Genomic DNA, 13,686 nt, shown 5'->3' with positions numbered 1-13,686 from the left:
ATGGTGGGAAATGTAAAAAGTTACATTGATTGGGTATCGTCTAACTCTTTGGTCTAACTATTCGTTCATCCCAAGCGTGGATAACGTGGAAGCTGGCGTGTCTTGGGTGGATTACGCGGTTGAAGTACGAGGGTTACGAAGATGGCTGCGAGTGTTTAAAAATAGTCGTGTCCTACCTGAAAACTTTTTGGCAAAGACAGGCTGCACGAGTTTTTGAACTAAATTAGTAATCGGAGGTACACAACGTTCACTCACGGAATAATATGGCTTCGAAATTAACCGCATCTCAGGCCTTGGGCACAGATGGTACTGATTTTTTACACAGACAACGAATCGCCGCACAGTATCAATTCAGGTAAATAATAAAATAAAATAAATAACCATCCATATAAAGCTCTTTAATATCATTTCTAAAATTTACCTGTCGCCTTTACATTCCCACGCGCATAATTGTGTATTGAAATCAACCCTCCTATTCATATTTTACTCGATACAACTTCTATCAATCTGTTGAATTTCTTTCATTTATTTCTCGGTAGAATTAGAACGTATTTTCTGTCATCAAATCTCTATCCGTGTGTCTCGCACTTTCCTCATTGCCGTCGCATCGTTCACAGATGGTTTTAGCCATAGACTTATAGAGATAAGTATGGTTTTAACCTCATATTCATCAATGATTTATTCCGATTTTATAAAGTCGGCTGTTAACATATCTAAATCGTATTTTGTTCCTTCCGTTTTTTTTTTTTTTTTTTTTTTTTCTTTCTTTTGACTGATTCAAGATTCTGTGAAGTATTTGCAACTATAACTGTCTCTTCTATTTTATTAACAAAAAATAGACAATAACTTACATTAACGCTTAATCATTCAATTATGTCACAATCATTTGCAATGTTAAGAAGGCGGAAGAGGAAAACAAATATTAAAATGAATAAATATAATAATTTAACATTTTCAGCGCAATGAATAAGTCCAGATTAAAGTATTGTATATTTTTCCACTATTTACTATTTTTTGTAATGCTGGCTAAATTATCCGCTGACATACTTGATCACTTGGATATATTTGTGTTGGAAATTGAAGAGCTACAAATACCACAGGTAACAATAACAACAATATTATTAAGTACTCAATATCAGCTCATGAATTCGCTCATTCGCCTTTTTTGAATCAGCAACCAATGGTAAACCCTTCTTTAGTCTGGGTGTGCATTTCATTACCGATCTTAGTTCGAATCTTCAACTCGCATTAACTTGATCAGAGTTACAGGAAAATAGTTTCAGGTCATTTCATACCTTTGAATTTTTTTATGTTTTTAATAGTCTGACGTCATGCTAATACATTGATATTGTTATGAGAAGTATGGTCTTTCCTTTGGGCTTGTGGTAATTTAAACGAAGGGTTGACTGGAGGATGGGGAATCTATGTGTCGATAATGAATCAAATTCTATTCACCTATTGTATTCTATACCAAGTAACAACCTGCAATTGTTGATTTTCAGCCTCTTTGGTGGGAATACATATGGTGCGCAAGCTTATTACTTTCATTTTTAGCCTTATCTGCCATACGCTACAATAGGATTAAGACAATACAGAGGTATATGTTTGGAATCGTGGTACTTGGTTACGGACCACTCATCTATGGTGTAGTCTACTACTTCAAGGATGTCTGGACTTATTTGACTAAAAACGACAAAGAAAATATACAACTTTGGCAGGTAGGACGCACTTTCGTTTTTAAAATATGAGGTGTTCGAATCATTGATGAAGAAAGCAAATGCAAACTATAGGTTTGAGAGTTTGAACAAATTCAAAACTATTGATCAGTTATACCAAATATGATTTGTGAGCTTAATTTGTGTATTTATTAATTTAATTCGTTACAGGGAATGCCATATGGATTATTATGGTACGCGTTTCTGCTTCTTGCATCTCAAGTACATTTCTTTTCGTTATACTTTTCCTGGAATCTCCAGTCAGCTTGGAAAGCTCGTGGATCGAGAAAAACCGAGTAAAGATATGTTCAAGGAGTTCCAGTGAGTACGAAAAAAAGGGAAAGTGAAGGATTTGGCAGAAGAAAGTGCGATGAAGAAAACAATTATATCATAATTATACATATACATGTACATAATTACATAGTTTTCTTTTTTTTCACCTTACCGATTCAAACCGAATGTACATACATACATAAATAGATAAATTGGAAATATTCTTTTACAGAAATTAAATTATTTTATGTAAGGTCCTGCTGCGGAAATACAATATATTTAGTGCTTTCCCATTTCTACCTTGTCTTTTCATAAGTGACGTATTTACGACGATAAGAATAGCAGAGCAAATACAAAATTACGCGAAAACAAGCCTAATATGTTTCACAGATCAATTCAACTTTTGATCATCAAGTACAAATGATTGGGGTTTCGATACGCCTTATCGCAGGCTACCCAACATACGGCTGTAGTCAATGTTGCGGCAATGCAGGCACTTTCTTCAGTTATCCAGCCGACGCCTAACTGTCAAATGTAGAAGTTATCTTACATCGTCCCGATTGATATAGTTTAACAATATTCTTCTATTTGGATTCATCAATTGCATATATTAATTCTACTGTCTAGATTGATTGGTGTAAATCGTGAATTCGAGGATTTGTACAAACTGTACAGTTGAACAGATCTATATCTTATCAGGCAAATAGGTGTTGTTCAAAATGACAACATACAGCGTGGTAACCTCAGATTTCGTTAACCTAAACATCACGAATTCGGGGCAACAAACTTGCTGCGTCGAAAGGAGATTTCAAAAAGGCATTACTCTCGATGATTTTAAGGTTTGTCACCGGTAGCCTGATATTCAAGTTTACGTAAAATAGCTTAGCAAAGTTGGGGAAATAACAGTGAAGTAGTAAATATAATCCTGTCTCTTTTTTACTCATGTTTAACTTTCAGAATGTTATTGCCTAAATAACAACTGACTCTTGTTTCAGGGCAAACTCGAACTTCTTACCGGCGGTAATTCAGCTACCATGAAATTAGAGGTGTATGATAAAAATGACAAATTGATCTGCAAGCCTGACCAGGGTGATCGCTTGTTGGGATCTTATCCGATCGACGATGGAATGAGAGTTCACGTAAGAGATAAAAACTGCTCGTAGAATTATTTTTCTCTCAGGTAAATCAGTCTGCTCGTTTTCTTTTCAATAAATTGTCTGCAGAATATTTCATTGGCCTGATAAAAAACCAGGATAAAGTGGAAGAAAAAAAACTTGTCCATCCACTCCTGTTTATTGTTTTATTATTTTCTTATATCGAATCATTATCAAAATATTTTCACTTTCTGAACAGGTGATAGATAAATGCATTCGACCTGACGATGAAACTGCACAAGTGGATAAATTCGAACTGTCTGAATCTGAGTACGCCAAACGATCCGGTAATTAATACATTTATTGCATGTATAAAAACTCAGACTTCCAACAGTAAAAACTGAGCAAATGCTACTTTACTGCTGATCATTACTTGGACATCAAAGAATTATATTTCAATTTCATGCTTTAATAAATAATCATAATGACAGTAGAAAATTTCTTCTCAGATACAGTCAAGGCATTCCTCGAGAGAAATAAGTTGGGTAAATATAATGAGGAGGAAACTAAAAGAAGGGAAGAGGAGAAGCGTCGAGAAGAAGAGGCAGATGAAGCCGCTGCCAAAGCTTGCAAGGTCGGTGATCGCTGCGAAACTCAAGTACCAAATCAACCAAGACGTAGAGGAACGGTCATGTATGTTGGTAAGTAATTATGAACAACGGCTATCCAATTACCACAATATTTTGACTCTGTTGTATCCTTTATGTTCTTTTGCACTGATTCAACGATTTTTTAATAATTTTTTTCAGGTAAAACCGAATTTAAGTCTGGTTGGTGGATTGGTGTCAAATACGACGAACCACTGGGAAAAAATGACGGATCGTAAGTCATTTCGGTACTTGGTCATCTTAATGTTGTTTTCCAAACAGTTAATATTCATCTAAGGTTAATATTTGTATTTCTAGCGTCCAAGGAAAAAGGTATTTCGACTGCCTGCCGAATTACGGTGGTTTTTTGAAGCCTGCGCATATCAAGGTTGGAGACTATCCAGAGGAAGATTTCAACTTGGACGAGGAACTTTAAAACATTAAATCTAATCGTACTCAACAGTTGTGAAAATGCAAGCTTTATTTACAATCAATTCGTAAATCGTCTAACGATACAACTTATCTTTAAATTATTATTGTATAAACACACCGTTGCTTAATGTTGATGTATTCACTAATATTTTCTTCGCTTAATGATGTCAGGCCTCCAATTAATCGGATGACTTTCTTCGGACTGTAAAGAATCATTCATACGTTTAATTAGTCACGAAATGATTATTATCGATTACAATAATCAACGGTGAAACGAAACGGAAATTCCAGACGTAGATTATAGTCATACTATTTGGTCGTTGCATACAAATATATTTAAGTTTTGTTTTACAAAAAAATAAAAAAAATTGTGAATAGGAAACAATCATGATAAATAAATTCATGCAAAATTTCATATAAAACACTAAACGCACCGCTGTGTCGTCTTCCTTGTAGACTTTTATCGTTTTGTCGGCTTCAGTAGTTATCATGCGCGTCCCAGACATGTCGAATGTAATACTAAAAACGCCCGCTTCGCTATCCATTGAACCAGGTTGAACTGGGGCTTGAAGTCTTTGGAAGTTGTAGCTACAAAAATAAATCGTATGCTAGAATTATTTCCGTCCTTTGATTAACCATAAAAATTATATTAGTTATTAAAATGAACGGTTTCGACTACTCCAAAAAAAATTTTTTAATTTGAACATATGAATATCTGAGATTTGAAATCTCACCCAGTCCTCCAATCCCATAGTTGCATGGAACCATTGTCAGCACCAGACACAAGTACACCATCTGCATTAACCGCCAGGCAGTTGACAATCGCGTTATGACCAGATAAGTTTTGGATGAATTTTCCTTCGGGGCATTTCCATTGTTTGATATTATCTGGTGAAGCTGACGCAAACATGTACCTTAAAATACCGGAAAAAACCAAGTAAATGCGGGAAAACGGGCAACATAAATCAAGTCTGTGATAGAAGATTGGATAAATTTAAGATACGCACAACGTCGGATGAAACACAACGGATCTAACGCTCTTTTTGTGGTTCGTTAAAGTTGCTCTAGATTTTCCGGCAGCCAAGTCCCACAGTCTAATCGTACAGTCGTGACTACCAGTTATGACCTTAAAAATTTTAATACAATTAGCTGCAAGCTCTATTATTATAAAATCGGTTAGTGTGGACATCATTCGTTCACCTGAGGTTCTGCTGCCTGACATATCACACTGGCTACTGTATTTGTATGTCCTGCCAGCGTGTGAACGTTCGCTTTCGTTCGCATATCCCAAACGCGAGCCGTCGAATCTCTGCCTGCTGTGACTAGTACATCAATATTTGGATGCAAAGCCATGGAATAAACTGCTGACAAGTGACCGTGGTAATGCCTTATGACCTGGGAAATACAGTTCATTATTCTTATCTTATTAGTCACATAGTATGATTAAGAAACAGGATTGTTTTCAGCTTCGACGTCATTTTCATATTTGGAGTACTTACAGACTTAACTATCTGTTTTCTTCTACTTTTCTGTATTGATACTTTTACGAATTAAAGACAATTCCTTGTTCTTAGAGTGGTGTAAATTTACCTTGTTGTATTCTAGATCCCAGCATTTAACTTGACGATCTTCTCCACATGAGAACAAATACGGGTGTCTATGAGACACGGCAAGCCCACGAACGCTACTGATATGTCCAGTTAAAGATACTTTCAACTTTCCACTAGCAAGATCCCAAATCTGTAAAAATATTGTATTTAACATCAATAAAGTACGTAGTCAATGATGTCTTAATGACACCTGAAACTCTTATGAGAACTTTTCTTGAAAAATTATGCAAAAGCTTTAAACTCTTTGTTCATAATTAAGATACAAATGCCCTTTTACCTTGATAACTCTGTCAGCTGATCCTGTGGCGAACCAGTCGTTGCCAGGTTCGATAGCGCAGCACCGTACCCAGCCAAGATGGCCACTTATTACTCTATACAATTTCCAAGGAGCGTGCCAGCGAGGTTTTGCTATTGCTGGGGTTTTCTTTGGAGGGAGATTCATTACAGTTGACGAAGAGCTGTTGGTATTAGCAGGCATTGTTGAACTCAGACTGACTGAGCTGCCCATTCCACCTCCGTAAGGTACCATCGCAGATGAATTGTTACCTCCATTGAAAGTATCATCTGGGTATGATGAAAGCGAAATAATATGAATGATGAATTGGTGATAAAATTTTGATTATTTTACCCAGTTGAATTGAATAAAGACCGTGTTGTCCGACTTACCACCAGGTGGGGGAGGATCTGAATTGTGATCATGATTGGATTTCAGGTGATTGTTTCGTCTAACTCGATCTAAGACTGGCGAGTAGGAGTCTTTGGACTTGATGGCTTTTTTCAACAACTCCCTGTTTATGAAACGAGAAGTTAATTGTTATGACTATTTTTGCACATCGAAACAACTGCATTGTGATTAAAGTGTTTATTGAGTTCAAATATGGGGCTGCATTGAATATGGTACTTACGTTGAAGGATCAACAGGAGGAAGAGTTCCTTGATTTGACAAAAACATGTCATGTGTTCGCTTCAGAGAACGAAACACCAGGGTGTGTACCGAGTGTCGTTGGACGTCCTGCCAAACATGAGGAAAAAATGATGAATTATGACTGAAGTGATGGTAATAGCAACGACGTATATGCAATATAGAACGATGCGTTGGATTTTGTTCCCCGAGGTTGTTGTGAACTTATTGTAGATCAATAATTACCATAGCTATCGAAAAGTAGTCGGTTAAGATAATCGGTGAACTTAAGTGTCGGTTGTATTAATTCAAGAAGAACGATATTTTTTATTGCATTTGCTGACGATCATAGCAATAACATGGTGATATTGCAAAACAAAGGTAAAGAATAAAAACTATCGAAAGACCATGAAAGCCGACGGATAATATAACCAAAAAACGATCACTGCTTGTTTTCTGTACAACCATTGAAAGAGATTGTTCAGACTTCCTCATTAGTTACTCATCGTGAATTTTAGGCTTACTCGAGGGTGCTGCCACATGTGGTGAATATGGCATTCTTTTTCGATGGCACCGCTCAGTAGGTGGCATTGCCAACATTACTCGTTCTAAGTATCAAGTTACGAATCAAATCCCTTCGCATATTTTCACTGATATTTAGTTGATGTTATGAGTACTGTAAGAATTGATTGTTTGGCGCTCTATGGAGACATAATTCTGTCGGAGGAGTGAATTGCCTGTAGGCGAAATACGCTGTGAGCAACAGATCAAGAGTTACAGCCGAAAAACTAGAAATTTTCGTCGTCATTTCTCTGCTGTTGGTCCTACGGTGTTTTTCATGTGTTTTCTGAGTTCCTGGTGGTCGAATTACTCTAGAAAGGGTCATACTAATCGATTCCGGGACAAAAAATTTTCGGCTCCGAAAATGACCAAAAAAGCAAGGCTAACCCCTTTGGATTTTTAGCGAAAATTTCGACGACTTTGAAAAGTGCTGCAATCAATTCTGTATGGCACTATTCCGACGTAATTTTGCGAGAGAAATCGATTGAGCGCAGTCCCAATACGCTGCGAGCAACGGATCAAAAGTTACAGCCGAAAAACTGGAAATTTTCGTCGTCATTTCTCTGCTGTTGGTCCCACGGTGTTTTTCATGTGTTTTCTGAGTTCCTGGTGGTCGAATTACTCTAGAAAGGGTCATACTAATCGATTCCGGGACAAAAAATTTTCGTCTCCGAAAATGACCAAAAAAGCAAGGCTAACCCCTTTGGATTTTTAGCGAAAATTTCGACGACTTTGAAAAGTGCTAAAATCAATTCTGTATGGCACTATTCCGACGTAATTTTGCGAGAGAAATCGATTGAGTGCAGTCCCAATACGCTGCGAGCAACGGATCAAAAGTTACAGCCGAAAAACTGGAAATTTTCGTCGTCATTTCTCTGCTGTTGGTCCTACGGTGTTTTTCATGTGTTTTCTGAGTTCCTGGTGGTCGAATTACTCTAGAAAGGGTCATACTAATCGATTCCGAAACGGAAAATTTTTTGCTCTGAAAATGACCAAAAAAGCAAGGCTAACCCCTTTGGATTTTTAGCGAAAATTTCGACGACTTTGAAAAGTGCTGCAATCAATTCTGTATGGCACTATTCCGACGTAATTTTGCGAGAGAAATCAATTGAGCGCAGTCCCAATACGCTGCGAGCAACGGATCAAAAGTTACAGCCGAAAAACTGGAAATTTTCGTCGTCATTTCTCTGCTGTTGGTCCTACGGTGTTTTTCATGTGTTTTCTGAGTTCCTGGTGGTCGAATTACTCTAGAAAGGGTCATACTAATCGATTCCGAAACGGAAAATTTTTTGCTTTGAAAATGACCAAAAGAGCAAGGCTAACCCCTTTGGATTTTTAGCGAAAATTTCGACGACTTTGAAAAGTGCTGCAATCAATTCTGTATGGCACTATTCCGACGTAATTTTGCGAGAGAAATCGATTGAGCGCAGTCCCAATACGCTGCGAGCAACGGATCAAAAGTTACAGCCGAAAAACTGGAAATTTTCGTCGTCCTTTTCCTGCTGTTGGTCCTACGGTGTTTTTCATGTGTTTTCTGAGTTCCTGGTGGTCGAATTACTCTAGAAAGGGTCATACTAATCGATTCCGAAACGGAAAATTTTTTGCTCCGAAAATGACCAAAAAAGCAAGGCTAACCCCTTTGGATTTTTAGCGAAAATTTCGAAGACTTTGAAAAGTGCTGCAATCAATTCTGTATGGCACTATTCCGACGTAATTTTGCGAGAGAAATCGATTGAGTGCAGTCCCAATACGCTGCGAGCAACGGATCAAAAGTTACAGCCGAAAAACTGGAAATTTTCGTCGTTATTTCTCTGCTGTTGGTCCTACGGTGTTTTTCATGTGTTTTCTGAGTTCCTGGTGGTCGAATTACTCTAGAAAGGGTCATACTAATCGATTCCGAAACGGAAAATTTTTTGCTCTGAAAATGACCAAAAAAGCAAGGCTAACCCCTTTGGATTTTTAGCGAAAATTTCGACGACTTTGAAAAGTGCTGCAATCAATTCTGTATGGCACTATTCCGACGTAATTTTGCGAGAGAAATCGATTGAGCGCAGTCCCAATACGCTGCGAGCAACGGATCAAAAGTTACAGCCGAAAAACTGGAAATTTTCGTCGTCATTTCGCTGCTGTTGGTCCTACGGTGTTTTTCATGTGTTTTCTGAGTTCCTGGTGGTCGAATTACTCTAGAAAGGGTCATACTAATCGATTCCGGGACAAAAAATTTTCGGCTCCAAAAATGACCAAAAAAGCAAGGCTAACCCCTTTGGATTTTTGGCGAAAATTTCGACGACTTTGAAAAGTGCTGCAATCAATTCTGTATGGCACTATTCCGACGTAATTTTGCGAGAGAAATCAATTGAGCGCAGTCCCAATACGCTGCGAGCAACGGATCAAAAGTTACAGCCGAAAAACTGGAAATTTTCGTCGTCATTTCTCTGCTGTTGGTCCTACGGTGTTTTTCATGTGTTTTCTGAGTTCCTGGTGGTCGAATTACTCTAGAAAGGGTCATACTAATCGATTCCGAAACGGAAAATTTTTTGCTCTGAAAATGACCAAAAAAGCAAGGCTAACCCCTTTGGATTTTTAGCGAAAATTTCGACGACTTTGAAAAGTGCTGCAATCAATTCTGTATGGCACTATTCCGACGTAATTTTGCGAGAGAAATCAATTGAGCGCAGTCCCAATACGCTGCGAGCAACGGATCAAAAGTTACAGCCGAAAAACTGGAAATTTTCGTCGTCATTTCTCTGCTGTTGGTCCTACGGTGTTTTTCATGTGTTTTCTGAGTTCCTGGTGGTCGAATTACTCTAGAAAGGGTCATACTAATCGATTCCGAAACGGAAAATTTTTTGCTTTGAAAATGACCAAAAGAGCAAGGCTAACCCCTTTGGATTTTTAGCGAAAATTTCGACGACTTTGAAAAGTGCTGCAATCAATTCTGTATGGCACTATTCCGACGTAATTTTGCGAGAGAAATCGATTGAGCGCAGTCCCAATACGCTGCGAGCAACGGATCAAAAGTTACAGCCGAAAAACTGGAAATTTTCGTCGTCCTTTTCCTGCTGTTGGTCCTACGGTGTTTTTCATGTGTTTTCTGAGTTCCTGGTGGTCGAATTACTCTAGAAAGGGTCATACTAATCGATTCCGAAACGGAAAATTTTTTGCTCCGAAAATGACCAAAAAAGCAAGGCTAACCCCTTTGGATTTTTAGCGAAAATTTCGACGACTTTGAAAAGTGCTGCAATCAATTCTGTATGGCACTATTCCGACGTAATTTTGCGAGAGAAATCGATTGAGTGCAGTCCCAATACGCTGCGAGCAACGGATCAAAAGTTACAGCCGAAAAACTGGAAATTTTCGTCGTCATTTCTCTGCTGTTGGTCCCACGGTTTTTTTCATGTGTTTTCTGAGTTCCTGGTGGTCGAATTACTCTAGAAAGGGTCATACTAATCGATTCCGAAACGGAAAATTTTTTGGTCTGAAAATGACCAAAAAAGCAAGGCTAACCCCTTTGGATTTTTAGCGAAAATTTCGACGACTTTGAAAAGTGCTGCAATCAATTCTGTATGGCACTATTCCGACGTAATTTTGCGAGAGAAATCGATTGAGCGCAGTCCCAATACGCTGCGAGCAACGGATCAAAAGTTACAGCCGAAAAACTGGAAATTTTCGTCGTCATTTCTCTGCTGTTGGTCCCACGGTTTTTTTCATGTGTTTTCTGAGTTCCTGGTGGTCGAATTACTCTAGAAAGGGTCATACTAATCGATTCCGGGACAAAAAATTTTGGGCTCCGAAAATGACCAAAAAAGCAAGGCTAACCCCTTTGGATTTTTGGCGAAAATTTCGACGACTTTGAAAAGTGCTGCAATCAATTCTGTATGGCACTATTTCGACGTAATTTTGCGAGAGAAATCGATTGAGCGCAGTCCCAATACGCTGCGAGCAACGGATCAAAAGTTACAGCCGAAAAACTGGAAATTTTCGTCGTCATTTCGCTGCTGTTGGTCCTACGGTGTTTTTCATGTGTTTTCTGAGTTCCTGGTGGTCGAATTACTCTAGAAAGGGTCATACTAATCGATTCCGAAACGGAAAATTTTTTGGTCTGAAAATGACCAAAAAAGCAAGGCTAACCCCTTTGGATTTTTAGCGAAAATTTCGACGACTTTGAAAAGTGCTGCAATCAATTCTGTATGGCACTATTCCGACGTAATTTTGCGAGAGAAATCGATTGAGCGCAGTCCCAATACGCTGCGAGCAACGGATCAAAAGTTACAGCCGAAAAACTGGAAATTTTCGTCGTCATTTCTCTGCTGTTGGTCCCACGGTTTTTTTCATGTGTTTTCTGAGTTCCTGGTGGTCGAATTACTCTAGAAAGGGTCATACTAATCGATTCCGGGACAAAAAATTTTGGGCTCCGAAAATGACCAAAAAAGCAAGGCTAACCCCTTTGGATTTTTGGCGAAAATTTCGACGACTTTGAAAAGTGCTGCAATCAATTCTGTATGGCACTATTTCGACGTAATTTTGCGAGAGAAATCGATTGAGCGCAGTCCCAATACGCTGCGAGCAACGGATCAAAAGTTACAGCCGAAAAACTGGAAATTTTCGTCGTCATTTCGCTGCTGTTGGTCCTACGGTGTTTTTCATGTGTTTTCTGAGTTCCTGGTGGTCGAATTACTCTAGAAAGGGTCATACTAATCGATTCCGAAACGGAAAATTTTGGGCTCCGAAAATGACCAAAAAAGCAAGGCTAACCCCTTTGGATTTTTGGCGAAAATTTCGACGACTTTGAAAAGTGCTGCAATCAATTCTGTATGGCACTATTTCGACGTAATTTTGCGAGAGAAATCGATTGAGCGCAGTCCCAATACGCTGCGAGCAACGGATCAAAAGTTACAGCCGAAAAACTGGAAATTTTCGTCGTCATTTCTCTGCTGTTGGTCCTACGGTGTTTTTCATGTGTTTTCTGAGTTCCTGGTGGTCGAATTACTCTAGAAAGGGTCATACTAATCGATTCCGAAACGGAAAATTTTGTGCTCTGAAAATGACCAAAAAAGCAAGGCTAACCCCTTTGGATTTTTAGCGAAAATTTCGACGACTTTGAAAAGTGCTGCAATCAATTCTGTATGGCACTATTCCGACGTAATTTTGCGAGAGAAATCAATTGAGCGCAGTCCCAATACGCTGCGAGCAACGGATCAAAAGTTACAGCCGAAAAACTGGAAATTTTCGTCGTCATTTCTCTGCTGTTGGTCCTACGGTGTTTTTCATGTGTTTTCTGAGTTCCTGGTGGTCGAATTACTCTAGAAAGGGTCATACTAATCAATTCCGAAACGGAAAATTTTTTGCTCTGAAAATGACCAAAAAAGCAAGGCTAACCCCTTTGGATTTTTAGCGAAAATTTCGACGACTTTGAACAGTGCTGCAATCAATTCTGTATGGCACTATTCCGACGTAATTTTGCGAGAGAAATCGATTGAGCGCAGTCCCAATACGCTGCGAGCAACGGATCAAAAGTTACAGCCGAAAAACTGGAAATTTCCGTCGTCATTTCTCTGCTGTTGGTCCCACGGTGTTTTTCATGTGTTTTCTGAGTTCCTGGTGGTCGAATTACTCTAGAAAGGGTCATACTAATCGATTCCGGGACAAAAAATTTTCGTCTCCGAAAATGACCAAAAAAGCAAGGCTAACCCCTTCGAATTTTTAGCGAAAATTTCGACGACTTTGAAAAGTGCTGCAATCAATTCTGTATGGCACTATTCCGACGTAATTTTGCGAGAGAAATCGATTGAGCGCAGTCCCAATACGCTGCGAGCAACGGATCAAAAGTTACAGCCGAAAAACTGGAAATTTTCGTCGTCATTTCTCTGCTGTTGGTCCCACGGTGTTTTTCATGTGTTTTCTGAGTTCCTGGTGGTCGAATTACTCTAGAAAGGGTCATACTGATCGATTCCGAAACGGAAAATTTTTTGCTTCGAAAATGACCAAAAGAGCAAGGCTAACCCCTTTGGATTTTCAGCGAAAATTTCGACGACTTTGAAAAGTGCTGCAATCAATTCTGTATGGCACTATTCCGACGTAATTTTGCGAGAGAAATCGATTGAGCGCAGTCCCAATACGCTGCGAGCAACGGATCAAAAGTTACAGCCGAAAAACTGGAAATTTTCGTCGTCATTTCTCTGCTGTTGGTCCTACGGTGTTTTTCATGTGTTTTCTGAGTTCCTGGTGGTCGAATTACTCTAGAAAGGGTCATACTAATCGATTCCGAAACGGAAAATTTTTTGCTCCGAAAATGACCAAAAAAGCAAGGCTAACCCCTTTGGATTTTTAGCGAAAATTTCGACGACTTTGAAAAGTGCTGCAATCAATTCTGTATGGCACTATTCCGACGTAATTTTGCGAGAGAAATCGATTGAGTGCAGTCCCAATACGCTGCGAGCAACGGATCAAAAG

The 13,686-nt window shown here is 38.8% G+C and overlaps 3 protein-coding genes across 4 annotated transcripts; 2 read left to right on the top strand and 1 right to left on the bottom strand.

Annotated features, from left to right (window-relative positions):
- The first annotated feature begins 38 nt into the window (after positions 1-38).
- LOC124411911 (protein jagunal) lies at positions 39-2,092 on the top strand. The gene is made up of 4 exons (XM_046891449.1): positions 39-355; positions 959-1,100; positions 1,503-1,718; positions 1,887-2,092. Exons 1-4 carry the CDS (start codon positions 264-266, stop codon positions 2,013-2,015), a joined length of 579 nt encoding a protein of 192 aa, XP_046747405.1. The 5' UTR covers positions 39-263; the 3' UTR covers positions 2,016-2,092.
- A 461-nt stretch (positions 2,093-2,553) lies between these two features.
- On the top strand, positions 2,554-4,778 carry LOC124411906 (tubulin-folding cofactor B). Its single transcript, XM_046891444.1, has 6 exons — positions 2,554-2,827; positions 2,984-3,127; positions 3,342-3,429; positions 3,592-3,783; positions 3,892-3,964; positions 4,048-4,778. Exons 1-6 carry the CDS (start codon positions 2,708-2,710, stop codon positions 4,163-4,165), a joined length of 735 nt encoding a protein of 244 aa, XP_046747400.1. The 5' UTR covers positions 2,554-2,707; the 3' UTR covers positions 4,166-4,778.
- On the bottom strand, positions 4,109-7,074 carry LOC124411888 (pleiotropic regulator 1). Of its 2 annotated transcripts, XM_046891406.1 has the most exons (10): positions 6,919-7,072; positions 6,677-6,783; positions 6,438-6,559; positions 6,049-6,335; positions 5,752-5,901; positions 5,362-5,556; positions 5,169-5,287; positions 4,896-5,075; positions 4,596-4,749; positions 4,109-4,363 (listed from the first exon to the last, which is right to left on the bottom strand). In XM_046891406.1, the coding sequence occupies exons 1-10, from the start codon at positions 6,919-6,921 to the stop codon at positions 4,304-4,306; spliced, it is 1,377 nt and encodes a 458-aa protein (XP_046747362.1). In that variant the 5' UTR covers positions 6,922-7,072; the 3' UTR covers positions 4,109-4,303. The 2 variants fall into 2 exon arrangements, with proteins under 2 accessions (XP_046747362.1, XP_046747361.1); XM_046891405.1 differs by having other exon boundaries at positions 4,193-4,749; positions 6,919-7,074.
- Between the last annotated feature and the right edge of the window lie 6,612 nt (positions 7,075-13,686).

Source organism: Diprion similis, chromosome 10, assembly GCF_021155765.1.
Source record: "Diprion similis isolate iyDipSimi1 chromosome 10, iyDipSimi1.1, whole genome shotgun sequence".
NCBI lineage: Eukaryota > Metazoa > Arthropoda > Insecta > Hymenoptera > Diprionidae > Diprion > Diprion similis.
Note: the sequence above shows the minus strand (reverse complement) of the source record. Positions and strands in the feature narration are given on the sequence as shown.